Source organism: Neoarius graeffei, chromosome 26 (genome assembly GCF_027579695.1).
Source record: "Neoarius graeffei isolate fNeoGra1 chromosome 26, fNeoGra1.pri, whole genome shotgun sequence".
In the NCBI taxonomy this organism is placed as follows: Eukaryota; Metazoa; Chordata; class Actinopteri; order Siluriformes; family Ariidae; genus Neoarius; species Neoarius graeffei.
In genome coordinates, this window is record NC_083594.1 from 23,902,695 (window position 1) to 23,927,659 (window position 24,965).

The window sequence follows — 24,965 nt, forward strand, 5'->3', positions numbered from 1 at the left end:
CGTTCTGTATTTGTTTGGGTTTGCTCATCTGGTCAGCGATGCATACAAAGCAGCTACGGTTTCCTGTCATTTTGTAAAGCAGCCTCAGTGTGGCTCTACATTTTACATACGACGACAGCCTGAACATGAGCCCCTCGTGCCACACTATATCATAGGCGGCTGACAGGTCTACAAAGATGGCACCAATTTTCTGTTTATTTTCGTATCCTGATTCAATGTAGGAGGTGAGAGCTAGAACTTGTTCTACTGTGTCGCGCTGGGTTCTGAAACCTGCTTGTTCTGGTGGAATATGTGCATTTAGGACAGGCTGTAGTCTAGCAAGAAGCACTCTTTCGAGTAGTTTGAATCCGCAGCACAAGAGGGCAATAGGCCGGTAGTTACTTGGAATATCAGCCTGTTTTCCTGGCTTTAGGAGGGCTATTATTTTTGCTTGTTTCCAGGGAGTAGGTAGGTCCCTGCCAGCCAGAATAGATGATAGGGCTGTTGCCATCCAGGCTATTGCACTTTTTCTGAGGTGGGTCAGCATGTCTGGGTACATGCCATCTATTCCAGCAGCTTTGCCATTTTTTATTTACTTTATTGCAGTTGTGAACTCTGAAACTGTAACGTCTCTGGCAAGTTCAGTTCTGTTAGGGCTGTTTCTGAAGCTGTGCTGGTATTTTTTACGTATGTTGGTTTCGAAAGGGTAGTTTGATTGGCGTTTGCTCCTTTGTTTTATTTCAGCAGCTATTTCATCAGCACTAATTGGGGGTTTTGAAGCTTTTTTCTGGGAGTTATTTGAGTCAAGTTTCTTGATCATGTTCCAGGCATGTCTGCTGGAATGTCTGAAATCCAGGTTCTCCGTAGCTTCCGCCCATCTAGCTCTTCTACCCTCTTCCAATGAGCTGAGTAGCTCGTCAGCAGTGTCGGGGTCCTGGGTTCTCTCATATTCCAAGAGGAGCTCATTGCTCCTCTCTGTCCAGCAGGGTATATAGTTTTTCCTGTATCCACAGGGGATGTTAAGTTTTGCGCTCTTTAGGATGAGTTTATTGAAGCGTGATATGTTGTTGGCCGTTGCTGGTATTCTTTTACATACTCTATCTATGTAGGTTGAATATGTCTCCCAGTCAGCTTTTCTAAAGTTCCATCTCGCTTTTGGTAGTGAACTTATAATTGGTATTGTCCTGCCTATTGTTACGAGGATTGGGCGATGCTGGCTGTTTGGGAAGTCTGTCAGTACTTCTCTCCTGATGGGAAGAGGTGATTGGTTCTGGTCTTTGCTTGCAAAGACGAGGTCAGGGTTGTATTCTCTCTGCCATCAGGCAGAGAGAAAAGTGCCACGATCTGTTGGGTTGAAGATTAGGTGCATATTACTATCATTTGCCCACCTCACAACCGCTTCTCCTGCTTCATTGCAGGTCTGGTAGCCCCACTCATGGTGGTGGCTATTAAAGTCGCCAAGAACTACAGCTGGATGCTGTAGGCTTGGTCGTGGGGGTTCAGGCCATGAGGATTGTGGGGGTTTGTATATGTTTGCGATTGTTACCTCCCCTATTTTAATGATGGACTTGTGTATATTCTCATCATGTATGCAGGATTCTATGACTTCTACTATTGTAGGGTTTTTTGCATATATTATTGTCCCATATTGTACATGGTCTTCCTTTGTTATTATTGAGTACCCTGGAATTGAGAATTTTGAGGGTGGAGCATTCTCTCTGACATGTGTCTCTTGCAGAGCTAGGATATCTATGTCATGTTCATGAAGCAGTCTAAATAGGTATTCACATTTAGCCATCGAGAGTCCTTTTTACCATTTACCATCCATTTACCGTCAAGATCTTAATAATGCTTCCTAGTAAGATGGCTTCTTCTTGATTGTGGTGGGGACCTAACTCACTTATCGGTCCCACAGGATTCCCAGCTGCAGGGCCGCAGTCCTTATTATCCTGGGCAACGACTGAGCCAGTATGGTATTTCTTTTTTCTTCTATTCATGAATTAGAGGTGTGCGTCCGGGAGTAGGCAAGCCTAGTTCAGACACCGGTTTTGGATCATTCTTTGTTTCCTCTTCGCCTCCGCCGGTCTAGCGTGATTGAATCATTGCTAGCTTCGCCTTTGGGTCCTTAGAGTACTCAGCCTCTGCACGACGACAACGTGATGATCCTTTGCGGAGGAAAGTGTACTTATGTACAGTATTCAAGTAAATGTGCTCGTTACTGTCCACCTCTGTAAACCAATGTGTCTTAAAGTGGGGTCACATCTGACTTGAATACACAAGTATGTGTGATAGCCTCAAGATGTGCAGTGACCAGTACACAGATGGTGTTTGATCCCTGTTATAGTTGCCTTTTAAAAGACTTATGTTAGACAAATAAATGGAGAACTTGAGATTTTAAGCATTCTAGTGTGGACAGACTTAGCCTTTGAATCAGTTAATAAGACAGAAAATTGAATAGTAGTCAAACAGTGAATTGATTTTGACTCTTGATCTATTTCTACAACAATCGTAGCTTCTGAAATCTTTGAAAACTCTGGCGATTCCCCTGTTCCTAACGATCCAAGTGTCCCTGATGCTGCATTTCTGTCTGATAAGAGCCTGAGAAGAGAGAAACACAAGGAAGAGGAGAGGCTCCTGAGAAAAGATGCTACACAAAAGAGGAAAAAAAAGCAAAAAAAGGAGGCAGAAAAACAGAGGAAACAACTGGAGGACCAAAAGCGAGAGGAGGAAATGAGGAAGTTGAGAGAGGAAGCAGAGAAGAGAGCAGCAGAGGAAGAGAAGAGAAAGAAGATGGAGGAACTCCAGCGGGTGGAGGACGAAAGGAAGATGAGGAGGGAGCAGGAACAGAGGGAGATGCTGAGGGCTCTTGAGGAGGAAGCAGAGCGAGCACGGAATGAACTGAGGACAGAGGAAGATGAGGAGGAGGAGGAGGAAGAGGAGACTGTGTGGTTAAGAGGGGATGTCTTCCAAATGCCACCACAGTTGCCATCTCCTCCAGACATTCCACCACTGATGGCACCATCTGGTCCCCATCACGCTGAAGAGGGAGATGATGCAGACGAAGAATCTGCACGGATTAGCTATGCACTCCCTCAGGGATGCACATTCTCTGATGTCATTGTCTCCTGTGAAAATGCCAAACTCACCAGTATTCCTCCTCTTTCCATCCCTGAGCTCAAGTCTCTCGATCTACAGGGTAAGGATGACAACACATCTGTACAAACAGGCTAGGCAAGCCAAACTCTAACTCGTCTAACTGTAAGGAAAGACTATATTACACCATGAATTATGACTGTTCTACAGTGTAGGGTGCTAGTTCTTGGGCTTGTGCCCTTGTGTGTCCTGCATGAAGGGCAGAATTAAAATGTATCACAAATTATACAAGAACGATCAACATCACAACATCATGCAGAACATAATAAAAAAAAAAACTAGATCAACCATGAGGAGGTACAACGTGGCCTCATGCAAAGTGGAATTACTGCTACCACTTCTTTCTTTCTATCTAATTTATACACACCTTTATTTAAGCAGGCAAGTTCTTATTTCCTAATAACAGCATATCCTAATGTGTTTTATTTCTCTTACACCACAGCAATCTGCCAGCCATTGTAAATACAATTTTTTACTTATTTAAACACATCATACTTTTAGAGCTGTGTTTATAGCTACGTTTATTGTTGCGAAACAAGTCAGTTCTTTCATCATTTATATTTCAGCTGCTATAAACAGTCATTTGGCTTGTCGTATTACCAGACTTTCACCACTGGAAACTCCTCCGTCCTCAAGACTCTCCAGTGGTGGAGAAGTGCTGACACTGGAGACTCATCCAGAAAAGTTAAACAAACTTACAGAAATCTTCACCATATCAACAACTATATATGTTTCTTTGTTAAATAACACATTTATAAATCAGGTTATCACAACTGTTCAATCATGTACAGCGTCTATTATATAGGTTCCTTTGAATGAGCTGTTACTATAGAAATGATAACATATTCGAACAAGCGCATTAATGTGAACCTGTGATTTGCCTTGTGTAGGGCATTACTGTCAGAGCTGTTGCCATAGACAATTAATCAACCTGCTAACTAACACAGAGCTGTGATTACTGCAACATCAACAAGCAAGTCAATTTGATTGTTCTGATGGACTAAAGTAACAATTCCACATGATTGGCTACACTAAATTCCTCAGACCAATGCTATGGCACAGTTTGTGCAGTATTTCCATAATGTGCCACTCTTACAAACTACCGAGCTATAACCATGACCTTGTCTTTGCCTGGGAATAAAATAATCTCTATCATGACTAGTTAATAACAGCATTTTATAGCGATTTAACACACCACGTTTTATGAATCCACAGGAAATGAGATCACTACCATTCCAGCTGAAGCTTTTAACGGCGTACTGAATTTGGAGTGGATAAATTTGGGAAAAAATAAGATTTTATCATCTGGAATTGATCCACAAGCGTTTACCGTAAGGACTTACATTTGCATTCATTCACTCTGCAGATGCTTTTATCCAAAGCAACTTGTAACTGAGCTAATCAGATAAGGGCTAAGGGCCTTGCTCAACAATGGATGTCATATTGGCAGTGCCAGGATTCCGAGCCCTACTCTCTGATCCACCGCTGTCCACTGAGACTTTTGCACTATGAAGGCAGAATACGAATACATACAAGTTATTAATAAAAGTAACCTTGTGATTTTATAATCACTTCCGTGACTCTGGAATTGACACTGCTTGACAGAAACATTAGTGCTGCAGTGTTTTTCCTCTCTGTGCTCAGACTGCTTTGAACAGCCAATTTAAATAAACAAAAGAACAGAATTCCATGGCACATGATCAAGATAAATATCGGGAAGCCTGTTCCTACTTTCAGTTATGCCCTGTAATTTCCAAAAAGTTCATATGCTAGTCCTGTGAATAACACTAAATCGACTTTGTGATTGCAGCTTTACTTAACAAAGCCTTTTATGATAGTACAGTCACACAAATACCACACAAGTAGCCTATAAATAAGCTAATATTGTGCCTGGAGCAGAGTAAGAAAGGAAATAATTTAGCATTTTAAAGATAATGGCATTTATGGTATAGAATGTTTCACTATCAATCGGTGCATATAATTTTACAGGTACAATATGAAACTAATCATTTTGACGGCATGAGACATTAGCATCAGCTGTTCAAGCTTGTCTATTGTTTCTTGTACTTAAAGGGGAACAGAGGGCAATATATAGAGTAAATATAACAATAAAACACACATTAACGAACCTTATTCAAGACTTACAAAAGTTTTTTGTTCTAAGGTTGGAAAGTTATAGTGTTTTGAAAGTAGCTCGAGCAAACTATTTCCGCAGTTTGAACAGCCCGCCATGATATTAATTTTATCCAATCAGAATGCACGTTCATTTTCTCTGCGTAACACTCATGACGTATGTATGTGCCCAGTTGTGTTGGCTCATTGAGGTTGGGACTAGCACGTGTGAATCGGAAAGTAGGATGAATTGTAAGTGATCGGCTACACAAACTGGTTCAAACTGGTACCCTTCTAAGCCATAGCCTGCTTGCAGTGTGTCTTGCGGGATCTCTTCTATGATTCAACAGAGCTGTCGCTTTCACTTGATGCGCCCGACGCCATGATTACACGCTTCTCTCCTAGTGCAGTGGGTAGGGCTGACGTCACGGTCTTTTAAAAATGGCGACTCTTGTGCCGTTTAGCGTACCGACTATTATATTTACAATTACCAAGATATTTCGTTGTTTTCTAGTATATAAATTTGATAGAATACTTAAGAATACGTTACTTTGTCACATCAGCAACTGTATATATTATATTTGGTACCCCTTTAATCCGTAAACCATGTCAGGAAAGTGTCCTTAAATTCACAAACTTCACTAATAAATTGCTATAACAGCAGCAGTATACATTTTTTAACACTTCAATGCCATTTGAAACTAAGCTTATGTACTTAACACTGGTTTTACTTTTATTCACAGAAGCTTAAATTTTTAACCCGGTTATATATGGATGGAAATTTGCTTGAACACATTCCTCCAGGGCTTCCACATATGCTACAAGAATTAAAAATCAATGAGAACAACCTCCAAGAGATGGATGAGGACAGCTTTGAAGGTAAACCATCCAGTTTTGAAGAATTAAAGAAATACAAATGCAAAACGGTGTTGCTATGGAAAAGCAATAAGAGTTTTGCCTAAGTGTTGCCATAACTCCTGGCAGGTCTGAGCAGTCTGATTACTTTGGAAATGGAAGGGAACTTACTGAGCGAAGTAAATGTAAATCCCAAACTCTTCACACCACTGAAGCAGCTCACCTACCTACGCTTGGGCAGGAACCACTTCCGCATCATCCCTCAAGGCCTACCAGTGTCTCTGCAGGTAATGTTACAGGTATCAAGACGGTGCCTATCCATCCGTCAAGCTGATCCCCCCTGATGTACTGTAACAGATCCTGTTCTACTGCTTACGCAACATTCACATGGCTGTCTTACATGTGTTCATTCGTCTCATTAAAGTAACTGCTTTATTATAATCAACAATGCGGTGAATCCAGAACTTACACTGAGAACACCTGGACAGAGGTGGGAATACAGCCTGGAAAGGACGCTAGTCCATCACAGGGCACTAAGCACACACACATTCAGCCACAGCATAGTCAGTTCACCTACTGCTACGGTATGTTTTTAAGAAGGAGGAAGCTGGAGAACCTGGACAAAACCTGTGCGTACACAGGGAGAACATGTTACACTCCACACAGGCAGTAACCTGAACACAGGCGCAAACCAGGGACCTAGGCGCTACCAGTTGTGCCATCATGACAGCTTGATACTTCCATGCTGAACTGAATTTAATTAGTGTGCTTGCTGCACAAATAGCACACTATTGTTCTTCTTAAGTTTACTTTTTCTTTTTTATTCCTGTACACCTGTTCTTTTGGAGCCGCTACTCCTCCTACAGCTTTTGAGATAGCGACACTGTTCCAACTTAGAAACGTCCGTCCTGAAGCGGTGTAGCGTGCTTGTATACAACACCCGTTCTCTCGTTCTTGTCGTTTTTTCCCCACAGGGAATGAATAGGGCTCACTAATCAAATCGTCCTGCTCGGACACGCTCCATCGCAGATGCACCAAACCTCATGTGATACCTCAGGCCAACTCCCCAGACACATATATGCATTCGGTTCTGACCCGCATTTGTCTTTTCCTTTCTATTTGCTCATCGATTTTTCCCCCATTGATTTTTGGCCCCGTTGAAAATGAATGGAGTTTCGGGAGAAAAAGTTTCACTCTCCGTCAGTTTTTTGAACCGAGTGACCAAAGACATGAAACTTCACATGATGCCTCAGGCCAAGTCCCCGCACATATCCATCCCCTCATCTGAGACCTGCACTCATCTTTTCCTTGGTTTTCACGCATCCCTTTTTACCTCCATAGGCTTCCATTGATTTTTGGTAACGTGACCAGACGTCCCGGTTTGACCGGGATGGTCCCGATTTTGAGTTGCGTGTCCCCAGTCCCGACAAAGGTCCGTCGGGACGCTGAAATGTCCCGGTTTACACCAAACTGTCCCAGTTACAGCGATCATATATAGCCAACGAGATGTCAATAAAGCTTCTAGCAATTCAGCATCATTGTGCGTGTGCGCGCAGTCAACCTTACAATGTATCTATTTGTACAATGTTGCAATATAGCGGCTGCATTATAACGTTTTTTTCCGCTAGCGGCTGTCAACTACTACGCGACAATGCCGAACGGATGAGCGCTGGGCGGAGATGTTCACGCACTTCAAGTGTAGGGAGATTCCTTACAGCAATGTCAGCCAGCTGTGCCAGTTTGCCATGTGCCTACCTTGCATCAATGCTCCAGCTGAGCGAATATTTTCACTCATGAGCAACACCTGGACTGACGAGAGGAATCACATGACCGTGCCTACTCTCAAAGCCTTGCTCATTACCCGGGCCAATTTCGATGATACTTGCTCACAGTTTCACAGCAGGCTCTCGGGCAATAAAGCATTACTGGAGCAAATTCACTCATGTAAATATATGCAATAATATATTTACCGGGGCGGCACGGTGGCGTAGTGGTTAGCACGGTCGCCTCACAGCAAGAAGGTTATTTGGGTGGGGTGGGTTGGGTGGCTGTGTTTCTGAAGCATTTTTTGTTGTCTTTCATCTGTTTCATCTGTCTTTAATCTGTATCACAGATTGTCTTGACTTGTTTGATGCCGTTGTCAACTCAGGGTTCACATTTTCAAAATAGTTAATAGCCTACACTGGCTACGATTAAACAGAGGCATGTTGGGTAAAGGTTCGGAGGTGACAACGATTAGGCTCATGCGCTCGTTCCTGTTACAATGCATAGCCTATTGTTTAAAAAAAAAGTTCATCGCATAAAATGTTGATGTTAATATGCAAGCAATGCATTTTCTTGCCGTTTTCACAAAGGTGAAATAAATCAGTTGAAATTTAGGCTATTGGCCTGTTCCCTATCATCACATCTGTCGTCTGATTTTCTTACTTTAACTGAATTGTGATAGAAGTACATGTAGAGAACAAGAAAATACTTGATTGTTCTCTGAAATGTTGATGAAAGTGAGCTTCTACAAAATGATAAAAGCACCTGTCTGAGCCATGGTTTGAGCTGGCGCATGTTTACATCAAAACGCGTGTGCGTGCACGAGTATCACGGTCACACACAAAGTGTCCCGGTTTTAGACTCGGGAAATCTAGTCACCCTAATTTTTGGCCCCATTCAAATGAATAGAGTTTTGCTCAATAACGCTTCACCACACATCCACCAAACATCATATGGCACCTCAGGCCAAATCACCCATCACACACAACATCAGGCCTGACCCGCACTCGTCTTTGTCTTGCTTTTCATCCATCCCTTTTGCTTCCACACTGCCACTAATTATTGGAAGCTTGACAGTCATCCTTCCATTCCCCCATGGTGATAATGCATTTGGTAAGGATGTGCTCATTTGAGACTTTGACAACAAATCAACTACAACTCAAAGGCCACTTTATTAGGAATACTTGCCCGTATGCACACAGACACACATGCTAGCAGTTAGTATACAACAGGGGTTTTCAAAGTGTGGGAGAGTCGGCCCCCCCTCAGAGAGCAAATAAACAACAGCGCCCCCCGTTACAATTTTTGTTGTTGCTATACTTAATGTTCCATTCGTATTTTAAAAAATGGTGGTTGTACACATTTTAATTTTTTCCTTTTACACATTTTAAACATCTGTGCTTTTTGAAAACATCTTTTTTTTTTTACACATTTAAAACATATGAGCTTTATTAAAACATTTTTTTTTTTTACACATTTTAAACATCTGTGCTTTTTTTAAAAACATCTTGTTTTACACATTTTAATCATCTCATAGCATCGTTAGCTAGCACCTCTTGGCAGACAACACACTGTGGCAGTGGAGCATCTTCAGATCCAGTCCATGAAAATCCAAACTTTAAATAATTGTGGTCATACTTCCTTCTTTTTTTGCTTGGCCCAGACTCTGTCTCCTCACTCACTGTAGCTTTAGGTACTAAAAATCGATCCATTTTGTCTCTGGCAAAGGCTAGCTGAAGTTCGCTAAATGTCCACAATAGTAACTTATTCTGGTTTATTTTTCCTCACGTTGCGCCCCCCCCGAAGAACTCTGGCGCCCCCTAGGGGAGGTGTGCCCCACACTTTGAAAAGCCCTGGTATACAAGCATTAGCATGTTAGCATGCTAGCTGTTTGCATATTACACATTAGCATATTATCATACTAGCTGTTAGCTAGCAAGTTGTTAGCATGTTAGCTTTAGCATGTTACCATGAGAGCTAACATGTCAATATTAGCATGTTAACAGTTAACATTTGCCAAAGTATGTTAGCCTTAGCATGTCAACATTAGCATGCTAGCATGCCAACAGTTAACATGTTAGCCATGGTGTTTGCATGTTTGCCTGAGCATGTTAGCATATTAGCTGTTAGTATGTCACCCTCAACATATTAGCATGTTAACAGTTAACATGTTAGCCATTAGCATGTTAACCTGCTAGCTGTTAGCATATTAGCCTTAGAATGTTAGCATGTAAACAATTAACATGTTAAGCATTAGCATGTTAAGATGCTAGCTGTTAGCTATTAGCATGCTAACTGTTAAAATGTTAACATTAACATGTTAGCATGCTAGCTGTTAGCATGTTAGCATTCACATTTTAGCATGTTAGCATTGGCATTTTAACATGTTAGCATTAGCATGTTAGCTGATAGCATTGGCATGTTAACATGTTAGCATTAGCATTAATGCTGTTCTGCTACAGCTCAACAAGCACACTGCATTTTCTCTGCAGAAATGCAGTCTAGTTGAAAAATATTGTCAGTTCCAATGAAGAATATGATTAAAGCCAAACCCTCTGCACAACATTAAATCACTATATAGTATTGCACCACATTCAGCAGCTCTGAACCGTATCACATTGAAATGCTGGCTGCTACGATGCAAGAAATGATGTTAGAAAGATAATAAACCATTGATCTTAGATACTTAGATAAAAATATACAAATATATATTTTACATTTGTGGTCTTCATGAGAACAACAGTTGAGCAGTGCAAAGCTAAGATGTTACGGGTTACGTCATAATGGATCACATTGTACACATAGTTGATGAAGTCTACTGAACAAAAAGTACCACGTTATTTTCAACAACACCTCCATTTGGTCATAAAAAATAGCAAAAGAAAACAAAGCATAAATGAAAAAGAATAAGTGAGTTAAAAAAGTTGAAGTTGACATCAATGGCTTCGACCAGGATGCATTCACTGCCACCAAGTCAAGTTGCTCTTGTTACTAATTTTTATGCCTCAAATATCCTTAAAATATAGCAAACAGGTAGCTATTGAAGATCAATTATTTCAGACATGTGCCCTTGCTGTGATCTTGAAACTGTTTGGATAAATTCCAAAATCTACAGTGGTGCTTGAAAGTTTGTGAACCCTTTAGAATTTTCTATATTTCTGCATAAATATGACCTAAAACAATGTCAGATTTTCACACAAGTCCTAAAAGTAGATAAAGAGAACGCAGTTAAACAAAAGAGACAAAAATATTATACTTGATTATTTATTTATTGAGGAAAAATAATCCAATATTATATATCTGTGAGTGGCAAAAGTATGTGAACCTCTGGGATAAGCAGTTCATTTGAAGGTGAAATTAGAGTCAGGTGTTTTCAATCAGTGGGATGACAATCAGGTGTGAGTGGGCACCCTGTTTTATTTAAAGAACAGGGATCTATCAAAGTCTGATCTTCACAACACGTTTGTGGAAGTGCATCATGGCACGAACAAAGGAGATTTCTGAGGACCTCAGAAAAAGTGTTGTTGATGCTCATCAGGCTGGAACAGGTTACAAAACCATCTTTAAAGAGTTTGGACTCCACCAATCCACAGTCAGACAGACTGTGTACAAATGGAGGAAATTCAAGACCATTGTTACCCTCCCCAGGAGTGGTCAACCAACAAAGATCACTCCAAGAGTAAGGCGTGTAATAGTTGGCGAGGTCACAAAGGACCCCAGGGTGACTTCTAAGCAACTGAAGGCCTCTCTCACATTAGCCAATGTTCATGAGTCCACCATCAGGAGAACACTGAACAACAATGGTGTGCATGGCAGGGTTGCAAGGAGAAAGCCACTGCTCTCCAAAAAGAACATTGCTGCTCGTCTGCAGTTTGCTAAAGATCACATGGACAAGCCAGAAGGCTATTGGAAAAATGTTTTGTGGACGGATGAGATCAAAATAGAACTTTTTGGTTTAAATGAGAAGCGTTATGTTTGGAGAAAGGAAAACATTGGATTCCAGCATAAGAACCTTATCCCATCTGTGAAATACGGTGGTGGTAGTATCATGGTTTGGGCCTGTTTTGCTGCATCTGGGCCAGGATGGCTTGCCATCATTAATGGAACAATGAGTTCTGAATTATACCGGCAAATTCTAACAGAAAATGTCAGGACATCTGTCCATGAACTGAATCTCAAGAAAAGGTGGGTCATGCAGCAAGACAACGACCCTAAGCACACAAGTCGTTCTACCAAAGAATGGTTAAAGAAGAATAAAGTTAATGTTTTGGAATGGCCAAGTCAAAGTCCTGACCTTAATCCAATTGAAATGTTGTGGAAGGACCTGAAGCGAGCAGTTCATGTGAGGAAACCCACCAACATCCCAGAGTTGAAGCTGTTCTGTATGGAGGAATGGGCTAAAATTCCTCCAAGCCGGTGTGCAGGACTGATCAACAGTTACCAGAAACATTTAGTTGCAGTCATTGCTGCACAAGGGGGTCACATCAGATACTGAAAGCAAAGGTTCATACACTTTTGCCACTCAGTAATATTGGATCATTTTCCTCAATAATTGACCAAGTATAATATTTTTGTCTCATTTGTTTAACTGGGTTCTCTTTATCTACTTTTAGGACTTGTGTGAAAATCTGATGTTGTTTTAGGTCATATTTATGCAGAAATATAGAAAATTCTAAAGGGTTCACAAACTTTCAAGCACCACTGTATTTCATCAGTTCATCTGCTGATTACAATGATAATTCCAGATAAATCCTAAAAACATTCAGCTGCTCATCCTTGATATATCATATTAACAAGAATCTCAGACAGACACTGACAACCCGAAACCATAAAGATAAATAATTTTGACAAGAACCACACATTTATATGTATATGTATTTTTTTTACACAAGTATTTTTCACACTGGGCGGCACGGTGGTGTAGTGGTTAGCGCTGTCGCCTCACAGCAAGAAGGTCCGGGTTCGAGCCCCGTGGCCGGCGAGGGCCTTTCTGTGTGGAGTTTGCATGTTCTCCCCGTGTCCGCGTGGGTTTCCTCCGGGTGCTCCGGTTTCCCCCACAGTCCAAAGACATGCAGGTTAGGTTAACTGGTGACTCTAAATTGACCGTAGGTGTGAATGTGAGTGTGAATGGTTGTCTGTGTCTATGTGTCAGCCCTGCGATGACCTGGCGACTTGTCCAGGGTGTACCCCGCCTTTCGCCCGTAGTCAGCTGGGATAGGCTCCAGCTTGCCTGCGACCCTGTAGAACAGGATAAAGCGGCTACAGATAATGAGATGAGAGATGAGATTTTTCACACTTTCAGAGGAAAGGATTATGAGTAGTACTGGTCATAGACGTATACAAAGAAGGCAACATGCACAAACATGCGCTGTGTGAATCTGTGGTGTTCTGCACCAAGCAAATTCTGAGGAGTGAAATACATCCAATAGTGTCGGAGTTGGGTCATGAACCATGCTTTTCCCCTAAACCCAGATGTACTTTTGCAGTTATTTCCGTTTCCACCAACCTGCAATGTTTTATTAATGAGCTCAATTGGCCAAATTCCAGTCTTTTATACCTTATTAAGTTTTCTTTCCTTTTAATGAATACAGTAAATAGAGCAATTGATTTCTGTTGCCAAAGGCCACGTACAGCTCAGAGCATTCAGACTGAACACCAATATTTTCCTAATGAAAGGCCATTTAAATGGGGGAAGGTTGCAGTATTGTATTAAAAAAAGGAATTCACTTCTGGAAGTGATTAATTTCGTTTCTAGCAGAGTTCATGAAATACAAGCCTCAGAAACATAAACTGACAGAATAGTCAGTAACAATAGTCTCGAAACAAAACAACTAAGGAGGAGCAATTTGGTAGCAGCCGTGCAGAGTTTATGCTTTCTTCATCTCATGCTCTTCATTTCTAACATCCTGCTCAAACCTCTATTGCACTGCCTCATATACATTCTCCTTAATACTGTGAAACATGAGACTTTTTGTTTTTGTCTGTACATTTGGTTTGCTACACGTGACACTGCCCTCTACTGTACACTGTCATGTAACATGCAAGTACTGATGACAGACACCTAATGTATAAACAGTGATGGTGCTTTTTAAAATACTGGAAGCACAGGTGTCTGTTACTGAAGTACATACACTATCTGTGTGTTCTGCTTTAAATGTTGGTTTGGCCTCCTGTTTTATTTTCAGTCTCTCCTCATTGAAAACGCATCAAAATCAGGTTGACAAAATTAGCAGAGCCTGTTATGTCACATTTAAAAGCAGCTAAGCTGTTGTCTAAGCTGCGTTTCACTGACGAAGGTAGACAGTTAGCTAGCTAGACCTATAAATAAATAAAAACATGAAGAAAATATCTACAGGCTTCAAAGGGGATTTTCAAACAGATTGTGCTTTCTACTGAAAAGAGTTTAGATAAAGTGAATGAACAGCACAATATTACACTGAGATTTGTTTTGACAATTTGATTCACTAAAATACTGACTTTCACCAAGCGTGATGAATAAAACGGACACATTTCTACACTGCATTTTAATGAAATTTTAGAGGAGGCCAGACTTCCCATGTCGTGTTAAAACAACTGTCTGTACTTATAAAAAGGTCTGTACATGATGCACATTGCTCGCACATACAAAGGCACAGAAGTGTAAATCAATTCTAAGAAATGATGATTAAGCACATGGTTTAATTTAAAGTTTACTAAACCCACAAACGTATATCAGTAATAGATGCATGTAAAGAATAAGACTTGTATTTCACATTTCAGGCAGTATAAACCCAAGATATTTCATGCTTTGTCTGGTCAACTTCATTTCATTTGTTAATGTCCATCCATTCCTGTGCTTCAGGCCTGCAACACATTCCAAAATAAGTAAATAAAATAAAATAAAAGGGGGACCGGGATAATTTAAGGCAAGTAATGAGGTAAAAGAATTAAATAATCATGTCAACAGGTGACTGCAATCATGATTCGGTAGAAAAGCAGTAACCGGGAAAGGATTTGAGGAGCAAAGATGGGCTGAGGATCTCCAGTTTGTCAACAAATGCGTGAGAAAATTCTTGAAATGTTTAAAAACAATGTTCCTCAAAGAAAGATATGAAGGGATTTGGATATTTCACCCTCTACGATGCATATCATTAAACAATTCAAGGAATCTGGAGGAGTTTTGGTGCATAAAGGGTAAAGGTACAAGGCTAAGCTGAACACCTGTGATCTCCAATCCCTCAGATGGCACTGCATCAAGAACCATCATTCATCTATAGCTGATACAATCAGGTGGGCTCAGGACTACAATACGGAGTTACATCCACAAATACCAGTTAACATTTTACTGTGCAGAAAGGAAGCCTTATGTTAACTGTGTCCAGAAGTGCCGTCGACTTTTCTGGGCTCTGAGGCATCTGGGATGGACCATCACACAGTGGAAATGTGTATTGTGGTCAGACAAGTCAGTATTCTAGGGCTTTTTTCTAAGAAATGGACGCTGTGTGCTCTGGATCAAAGACAACAAGGACCATCCAGACGGTCACCAGTAACAAGTCCAAAAGCCAGGGTCTGTAATGGTATGGGGTTCTACCAGTACCCTTGGCAAAGGTACCTTACACTTCTGTGATGGCAGCATTACTGCAGAAAAGTACATTGAGATTTTGGAGCAACATCTGCTGCTTTCAAGATGACATCTTTTCCAGGGAAATTTCAACAAGATAATGCAAAACTACATTCTGGACACATTACAAAGGCATGGCTGTGGAAGAAGAGGGTGCCCGTCCCCTCTGTCCCCAATAGAGAATGTGTGGTGAATTTTGAAACAAAGAATATGACATTGACAACCCTGTACTGTCACACACCTTAAAACCTGTTTGCATGACGATTGGGACAAAACACCTGAAACACTTCGTCATTTGGTGTCTTCAGTCCCTAAACATATTTCAGTGTTCTGACAGTAAATGCTTTACTGTCCCAACTTTTACGGAAATGTTTTGCAGGAATCAAAATTGAAAATATAAAAGGTGTTGATTTTGAAAAAGCAATAAAATTCATGAGGTAAAACATCAAATAATGTGCTGTTGTGTTTTTCTGAGGGCAATACAGGTCAAAGTTTCTTTACAAATAATTATTTTCAGTTTAATTTCAACACACCATCCCAACTTTTTCTGATTTGGGGTTGTATATTTTAAATATCACTTGCTGCTTTTTTTTTTTTTTAGGAGCTGCATCTTGAAAACAATTTAATTGAGGAAATACCTGAGGGAGCTTTTAACCAAAGCAAAAACCTCAACATCGTTGTATTAAGACACAATAAAATAGATGAGTCACGGATTGCACCACTTGCCTGGATCAATCATGGGTATGTATATGTTTTGAAAATAACAACACATAATATTATATACTAAAATTAAATTCAGCAATTTTTTTTCTGTAGAATATAGAAATATTCCTTGACATTTTGTATCCATTAGTATCTTTTCAAAAATGCTTAGCACATTGCTTTTCTTATGCACAATATCTTTAAAGGAATCTGGAATCAATAGATCTCTCACACAACAAACTCCATTTGGTCCCATCATTCCTGCCAAAGTCCTTGGTTCACCTGGTGTTGGTTGGCAATCAGATCGAACGTATTCCAGGATATGTGTTTGCGCACATGGAGCCTGGCCTTGAATATCTGTATCTCTCCTATAATAAGCTGGATGGAGAAGGGGTGGAACCAGAGTCTTTCTTTGGCACATTTAACACTATGACTGAGCTATGTCTAGACCACAATCAGCTGACCAGCATTCCCATCGGTATCAATGAGATGGCATCGTTACATTTCCTCAGGCTTAACAACAACAACATAAGGTAGTTATGCAAATCACAAAGAGTTGATAATGTATTGCTACAACAAACAAACACTCAGCTGGTATTGAGCTAATGTATTTTCCAGACAAAAAGTCACTCCAGATTAAGAAACCCATTCCTCTATAGTCTGCTTAGAGTCAAATTTTAATTGCACATAACGGTTTCACTACCTCTTGTAAATCATACTTCAGAGAAAAACAAGTCATTATATGGTGCTTTTTATATATAGTGTGTAATGCTGAAAGCAAGAAACTCACCATCTCATCTCATTATCTCTAGCCGCTTTATCCTTCTACAGGGTCGCAGGCAAGCTGGAGCCTATCCCAGCTGACTATGGGCGAAAGGCGGGGTACACCCTGGACAAGTCGCCAGGTCATCACAGGGCTGACACATAGACACAGACAACCATTCACACTCACATTCACACCTACGGTCAATTTAGAGTCACCAGTTAACCTAACCTGCGTGTCTTTGGACTGTGGGGGAAACCGGAGCACCCGGAGGAAACCCATGCGGACACGGGGAGAACATGCAAACTCCACACAGAAAGGCCCTCGCCGGACCCGGGGTTCGAACCCGGAACTTCTTGCTGTGAGGCGACAGCGCTAACCACTACACCACCGTGCCGCCCCGAAACTCACTATATTAGTACTAAAATAACTAGTATTCCTATTCACAAGCATCCCGTAATTGCTAGAAGAGAAGAATCACTGTAAATCTAATGGTCATATTACAGTTAGGCTAATACAAACTAACAATCATACAGTTGTGGTCAGAAGTTTACATACAGTGACATGAAGGTCATCTTGGACATGATTGTCATGGCAATATTTGGGCTTTCAGTAATTTCTTTGAACTGTTCTTTTTCTGTGGCAGAATGTACAGCATACATCTTTAATAATAATAATTAAAAAAAAAAAAAAACACTAGAATTTGGTGCGCAAGTTTTAATTAGGGCCCAAGCACCGTTCGGTGTGAAGATCCTATTGTTTTTCAAAGGGATTTTTGATATGTTGTACTATGTTGAAATGGCAATATCATGAATTTTAATACTCGCCACGGGCGGCACGGTGGTGCAGTGGTTAGCGCTGTCGCCTCACAGCAAGAAGTTCCGGGTTCGAGCCCCGTGGCCGGCGAGGGCCTTTCTGTGTGGAGTTTGCATGTTCTCCCCGTGTCCGCATGGGTTTCCTCCGGGTGCTCCGGTTTCCCCCACAGTCCAAAGACATGCAGGTTAGGTTAACTGGTGACTCTAAATTGACCGTAGGTGTGAATGTGAGTGTGAATGGTTGTCTATGTGTCAGCCCTGTGATGACCTGGCGACTTGTCCAGGGTGTACTCCGCCTTTCGCCTGTAGTCAGCTGGGATAGGCTCCAGCTTGCCTGCGACCCTGTAGAACAGGATAAAGCGGCTAGAGATAATGAGATGAGATGAGAATACTCGCCACATAAAGAGGAAATGTGTCATGAAGTCATAATACATTTAATGATTTGGCTGAAACCTTTCAGGTTATTAGAGAATGTGATTATTATGACATCTGGACGCCCCATATGCCTGTCTGGTATAGCGCCACCAACTGGCCAAGGAAAGAATAGGGTTTTGAATATGTGTGTTTTGACACACGAATTTTAACATGCTCCTCCTAGACGGTTCATGAGATTCATGTGAAATTTGTTATACGTAATGCTAAGATGTCGCTGATATTAAATTGCGAAGGGATTTTTGAGATCTTGTAATATGTTGAAATGGCCTTATGATTTTAATATCTTGCCACATAAACAGATAACGTGTCAGAAAGCCACAGTGCATTGACTGTATGGTCGGACATTTCTTACTTCAATAGATATTATGATTATTATGATAACCTGACACCCAGTGGGCCTGCCTGTTATAGCGCCACCACCTGGCCAAGCAGGAAATGTGCCAGAAATTGGCAATGCCTTAACTGATTGATCTGACACTTTACAAAATATTGTGTATTATGCTTGTGATGACATTCACATGTGTACTTCGGATGCCTAGCACAGCGCCACCATCTGGCCAAGCAGGAAATGGGCAAAAAATGTTCAATTCATTGATGGATTGATCTGAAACTTTACAAAATATAGGATATCGTGATTCTGATGATATTGACACGTCTAATTCACATGCCTAGCACAGTATCACCATCTGGCCAAGCAGGAAATGTGCCAAAAATTTTCAGTGCTTTGATGGATTGATCTATGACATGCCTGACATAGCACCACCAACACACTTACACTCATATACATGTAGCACACACACATATGCACACACACACACACAGTTGCAATCATATACACACACATGAATACTCACAAGAATGGGTAACATATACAATTCTGTGCACACTTATACACACACAGTCATATGCATATTTATGCATACACACATACACTCTCACAAGTATGCACTTACATGCACACGCAACATCTACCGTATGAGCGCACTCTCTTTCTCACACACACACACACACACACACACACACACACACACACACACACACACACACACACACACAATAATAGTGACCTGCCATCATTGTGCATTTTGTTGCAGACATATGAAAACTCTGCATGTATATACACACACACACACACACACACACACTGCAGACACAGGAAAGCTAAGATGACTTAAGATTACAGCGTGAGATAGAGATAAGGAGGAGACACATGTATAATTTTGTACACACACATATATATGTACATTTTCACACCACAGAAACACATACACACACACTTGCAGTCTTTGTCTGTCTATCTCTCATCCGTCAAGCAGTCATGGCATTTGGAACATGCACATCACCTTTGAACATTTGATGAATATATGATATGTGACTGTTTTGTTGGGTGGCGGAATGTCCTGGGTTGCAGAACCACACGTGTGAGGGCCCCTCAAGGCCGCTAGCGGTTTTAATTTTCTTTGGGTTTTCTGAAATCAACACAGGGTCAAAATTATACATACACGGTCAAAAATATACATACAGCACACCTAATATTTGGGTAAAATGTCTCTTCGCAAGATTTACCTTGACCAAACATTTTTGTTTACCATGAACAAGCTTCTGGCAGAATTCTAGTTGGATATTTCATGACTCTTCGAGGTAGAATTCAATTAATTTTTTTTTTCTTGGCATGGACTCGACTTATAAGCATGGTCCATATATTTTCAATAGGGTCGAAGTCGGGACTTGTTTTAATCTTAATGTTAGCCTGCTTTATCTCCCACAACCAGCTCTGATGTGTGTTTGGGTTCATTGCCCTGTTGTAACTCCCAAGTCGTGTTCAAGTTTCTGATGGTTTATGCTGAAGAATTCTGAGATGGTCCTCCTTCTTCATTATTCCATCCACTCTGTACAATGAACCAGTTCCACTGGCAGCAAAACAGCCCCAGAGCATGATGATCCTACAACCACCACCAGCTGGTACAGTGTCCCTCTGTACATAGTGGTCACTGTGGCCAAACAACTGAATCTTTGTCTCATCTGATCATACAGCTATCCTCCAGAAGGCTTTTTCTTTGTCCGTGTGGTCAGCTTCAAACTTTAATTAAGCTTGCAGCTGTCAATTTTGGAGCAGGGGGTTATTTCTTGGATAGCAGCATCTTAGTCCATGGTGATCTGAAATGTAGACAGTGATCCATCAGCTTCCAGTTCATGGCAGGGCTGTGCCATGGTGGTTCCCAGGTTGTTCTTGACCATCCAAACCAATTTCCTTTCAGCTGAGGGTGACAGTTTGGGTTTTCTTGAAGCAAAGTGGCTTGGCAAAGTGACTACACCTCATAATAACTTGGATACAATTGGTTGAACTGATCTTGGAATTTGCAGTTGTTTAGAAATGGCTCCAAGAGACATTCTGGAGTTGTGTTCATCTGCGATCCTCTTTCTCAGATCTGCACTGAGCTCCTTGGACTTTCCCATTTTACTGTGTGTTGGTCAATCCAATGAGTGCTGTAAACAAACCCTTTTTATGAAGGCACAGAGAAGCTACCGGCTGTAGTCAATCATGATCACTAACAAGAAGTTAAGAGACCTCGGCCTTGGCAAGATAAGAGACATTTTGGAAGTTTCAGCACCTCTGAATTAATAATCTAAGTGAGCATATGTAAATTTTTGACCCTGTATGTATAATTTTGAGCCTGCGTTGATTTCAGAAAACCCAAAGAAAATTTAAACTTGTGTACCAAATTCTAGTGTTTTTTTAATTAAAGATGTATGCTGTGCAATCATTCTGCCACATAAAAAGAACAGTTCAAAGAAATTACTGAAAGCCCAAATATTGCCATGACATTCATATCCAAGATGACATTGGTGTCACTGTATGTAAACGTCTGACCACAACTGTAAATTAAATTGTCATTTTTAATACTTGATTGCAAATCTTTTGCAGTCAAAGACTACCTGTAGTCTGGAACCCACAGACATCACGAGATGCTGGGTTTCTTCCCTGGTGATGCTATGCTATACCTTTACTGCAGCTGTCTTCAGTTCCTGTATATTATTTCAATAATATTGGCTGGCTTTTTTTGTGGTATATTAGATATATTCCATTCAGCTAGCATGATACTGAATGAGTCAAAGACAAGTTCAATATCATGCTAACTTAATGGAATATATCTGATATACCACAAAAAAAGCCATTATTATTGCTCATACATACATGCATACAGTACATACTCCTTTCAGGTGTTCAATATGTCTTTCACTTTCAGAATTCTCTCAAATTCTTCCATATTTAACGACGCAAACCTGGCGGACATGTTTGTTTACAAATTGTCACAGTTGCTTGCTAGCGTGGAAGTTTTACATCTCTGACATGTGACGTCTTGTTGTCTTGACAACCATGCAATATCAAACCATATTCGGCGCTTATTCTCCATTGGGGAGAATGGCGTAATACATATAGGATAAACTATATGATAATACATTATTACGTGCTATCAAACCAAATGAATGAAACCCGCTGGAAGGGAACAGAACGTTTTTATTCCATCAAAAAAAAAAAACAAGTGTCCTGTATGTATAATAATGGGGGTTATTGCCTTCAGTTTTGCAATCAGCTACTGAAATACATGCTCATATGGAATCAGGTCAGGTGACTGACTTGGTCATTGCAGAACATTTCACTTCTTTGCCTTAAAAAAGGTTGGGTTTTGAAGGATTTACCTGAACCGATAATATAGCCCTATACACTTCAGATTTCATCCTTTTGCTGGCAGTCACATCACCAATAAATACAAAGGAACCAGTTCCATTGGCAGCAATACATGCCCATAAGATGAGATGGAATACTTCATATAATGAGCATTTTGTTCTCTTCTCCATATACCGCTCTCCCCTTCATTCTGGTACAAGTTGATCTTTGACTCATCTGTCCTTAGGACGTTGTTCCAGAAATATATGGGCTTTTTTAAAGATCGATCTATTAAGCTATCTATTAGCTCTCGTCGAGTTTTCCTGATTTTTAAGCATACTAATGGCTTGTGGTAAACCCTCTGTATTTACTTTGGTATTGACGTCTTTTCATTGTTGACTTTGACACTGATATACCTACCTCCTGGAAGGTGTTCTTGATCTGGCCAACTGTTGTGAAGAGGCTTTTCTTCACAAGAGAAAGAATTCCTCTGCCATCTACCACAGTTCCTTCCCATGGTCTGCTGAGCTTTTACGTGTTCCTGAGCTCAGCAATTCTTTGTTTATAAGAATGTATCCAATAGTTGAATTGGCCAAATCTAATGTTTTTGCTATCTCTCTGATGAGTTTGTTTTAATTTTTCAGCCTAATGATGGGTTCCTTCACTGGCAAGGAACTGTGCTGCAATTCCTACACTGTTCACCTGATTTGCATGGAAATAGCCTCACATTAAAGCGGAAAGTCTGCATTTTCATTATTTAATTTTAGCTCCAATATACTGTAATTAGATGGTTAAAATAACAATAACTTTGTCAATACCCAAATATTTATGGCCTGATCATATATTTGTCACGTTACTGATGAGAAAATTGTCTTATAATCTGGAAAATTAAAATTGTACTAAATGCCGGGAATGCTCCAAACAAGCTTGCAAAATCATTTTAAATGTATATACTGAGAGACTACAAATTAAAGGAAAAGCCAACATTGTGTCTTAGCAAAATGCTGGCTTCAGAACAGCTTCAGGGCTCCTTGGCAGAGATTTGACAAATCTTTGGAATTGTACTGGAGGGATGGACACTGCTATTTCAGAAGATATTCCCTCGGTTGGTGTTTTGATGATGGTGGTGGTGACCGCTGTCTAACACAGCACGTCAAGCCCACAGCATATAATTAAAATCAATTTTCACCCTCAACAACTATTCAGTCAGCCCTTGTGCCCTGGGGATGGGGGCTGCATCCCCCTATTTATCTGCAATGGCCTATTTATCTTGTGTTGGTACAATAAATGTACGAACAGCTAAATGTGAAAGCAAGCTGGCAGAGCGTGTTTTGCAAATCCAAGCGCTTCATCACGACACTTGCTGTCTGCAAGAAACTTGCATATCAGGAAATGGTGAGACTGAATACAAAGACACTCCTCTTAAGGGTTGGAAGGTTATCTACAGTGGCCTAAAGAGGAAAGTCCACGCCGGTATAGCCACTGTATTGGCCCCACATGTCGTTTTACTGGATACGGAATACATCATTGAGGGCAGATTAATACTCGCAAGAGTAGTGGCCCGAAGCATCAAACTGACTATCCTCTCTTCATATGGGCCAAATGAAGAATATGCAGCTAACTCTAAGGAAGCTTATTATAATACGTTGTCTAGAGCTTTGAGGAAAACAAAGAAATCGCATCCATCTTCGAAGATTGTTGTCTGTGGAGATTTTAATGCCACAATAGGCAAGGACTGCCAGTAGACCAGCTAGAAATGTTTAGGTCCACGCAACGATGATGAACCAACCAGTTTTAATGGTACGGTACTAAACTCATCGAAACAGTAGAGAATAACAGCCTATTTATCTTGAACACCATGTTCGCCACAAAAACATCTTTGCATAGATGGTCCTTTAAAATCAACACGGGGTACCAAAGTTGACTAGACTATATCTTGGGAGAATGGTATGTGAAACGCTCTGCTAAAAACTACAGGATCTATCCAAATGCCAGTGTTCCATTCGATTCTGACCACCGAGTAGTGGTGTTAGATGCGATGTTCCTATCAAAGAGTAGACGCCGTAAAATTTTTCAAGATAAACCCCCCCAAAAATAAAGCAGCCAGCCAAATTAGATGTGGCATGCGTAGCTTAAGAGATTATGAAGCGGTAAGGTGTAAATACAGTAAACGACTTAACGAACTCCTGGCAGAACCTCCTTCTGAGCAAATTTAAATTATTGAGGGTCTTATCACTGACGCTATTTGTACGGCCTCAACTGAGACCATTCCTCCTTTACAGAGAGACCACGACGTGAAACCCTGGATTAATGAAGAATTCTTAGCTCTTGCTGAAAAGAGGTGAAAGGCAAGGGATCCCACAACTAGGAAAGCGCTAACCCAACAAATAAAGAAATTACGGCTTAAACTTAAAAGTGCCTACTTTAAAGACAAGGCTGATAAGATCAACGTCGCTAGTGAGCAAAGAAATACCGAAGAAGAGTTTCAACTAGCTAAGAACTACACTACACTCTCAAAGCTAAACAGACAATTCATCAAACCTGAAAAACTAGAATACTTTGCCCATCACTTAAGTGAAAGGGAATTCAATAGACAGCCAGAACTATCTAATCCTAGGAATTTCCCACACATTAACTCTCCTGGAGACACTGAACCAATTGATGAGTCCCCCCTGATATATTCGAGATAGAAGACTGTATGTCAAAGTTCAAGAACGTCAAATGTCCAGGAACTGATGGAGTCTCAGGTGAACAGTTGAAGTACTCTGGCTCCAAGAGGCTTCTCTTCTATCTGGTTTTACTGATGGGGTTAATCTGGGAACTCAAGCCTATTCCTAGCATGTGGCTTCTATCCTCTATAACGCGTCTCTACAAAAAGGGCCTGAGAAGTTTGGCTGAGAACTAGCGTGGGTTGTCAATCATTGCCACACTCTCTAAACTGATCAATGATCAATGCTGAAAGAATACAAATACCGTTCCACTTGTGATGCCATTTTTATTATTAGACACATACTAGAGAAAGAGCAACACCTGCTGTTTGTGTGTTTCACTGATTTAAAAAGAGCATATGATTGGATCCCACAGGAGGCACTCTTTCGAGTTCTGGAGCTACGCCTT

At 40.8% G+C, this 24,965-nt stretch overlaps 2 protein-coding genes across 3 annotated transcripts in view; one reads left to right on the forward strand and one right to left on the reverse strand.

Annotated features, from left to right (window-relative positions):
• cenpp (centromere protein P) overlaps positions 1-24,965 on the reverse strand; it is a 186,795-nt gene that overhangs the window by 28,586 nt on the left and 133,244 nt on the right. The gene's annotated exons all lie outside the window — the stretch shown is intronic.
• The window catches only part of ecm2 (extracellular matrix protein 2, female organ and adipocyte specific), a 34,568-nt gene that overhangs the window by 6,334 nt on the left and 3,269 nt on the right, over positions 1-24,965 (forward strand). Inside the window, exons 4-9 of the mRNA XM_060911026.1 lie at positions 2,492-3,175; positions 4,348-4,463; positions 5,988-6,123; positions 6,229-6,386; positions 16,065-16,204; positions 16,372-16,698. Coding sequence (XP_060767009.1) covers positions 2,492-3,175; positions 4,348-4,463; positions 5,988-6,123; positions 6,229-6,386; positions 16,065-16,204; positions 16,372-16,698 — 1,561 coding nt within the window. The remainder of the gene's footprint in view (positions 1-2,491; positions 3,176-4,347; positions 4,464-5,987; positions 6,124-6,228; positions 6,387-16,064; positions 16,205-16,371; positions 16,699-24,965) is intronic.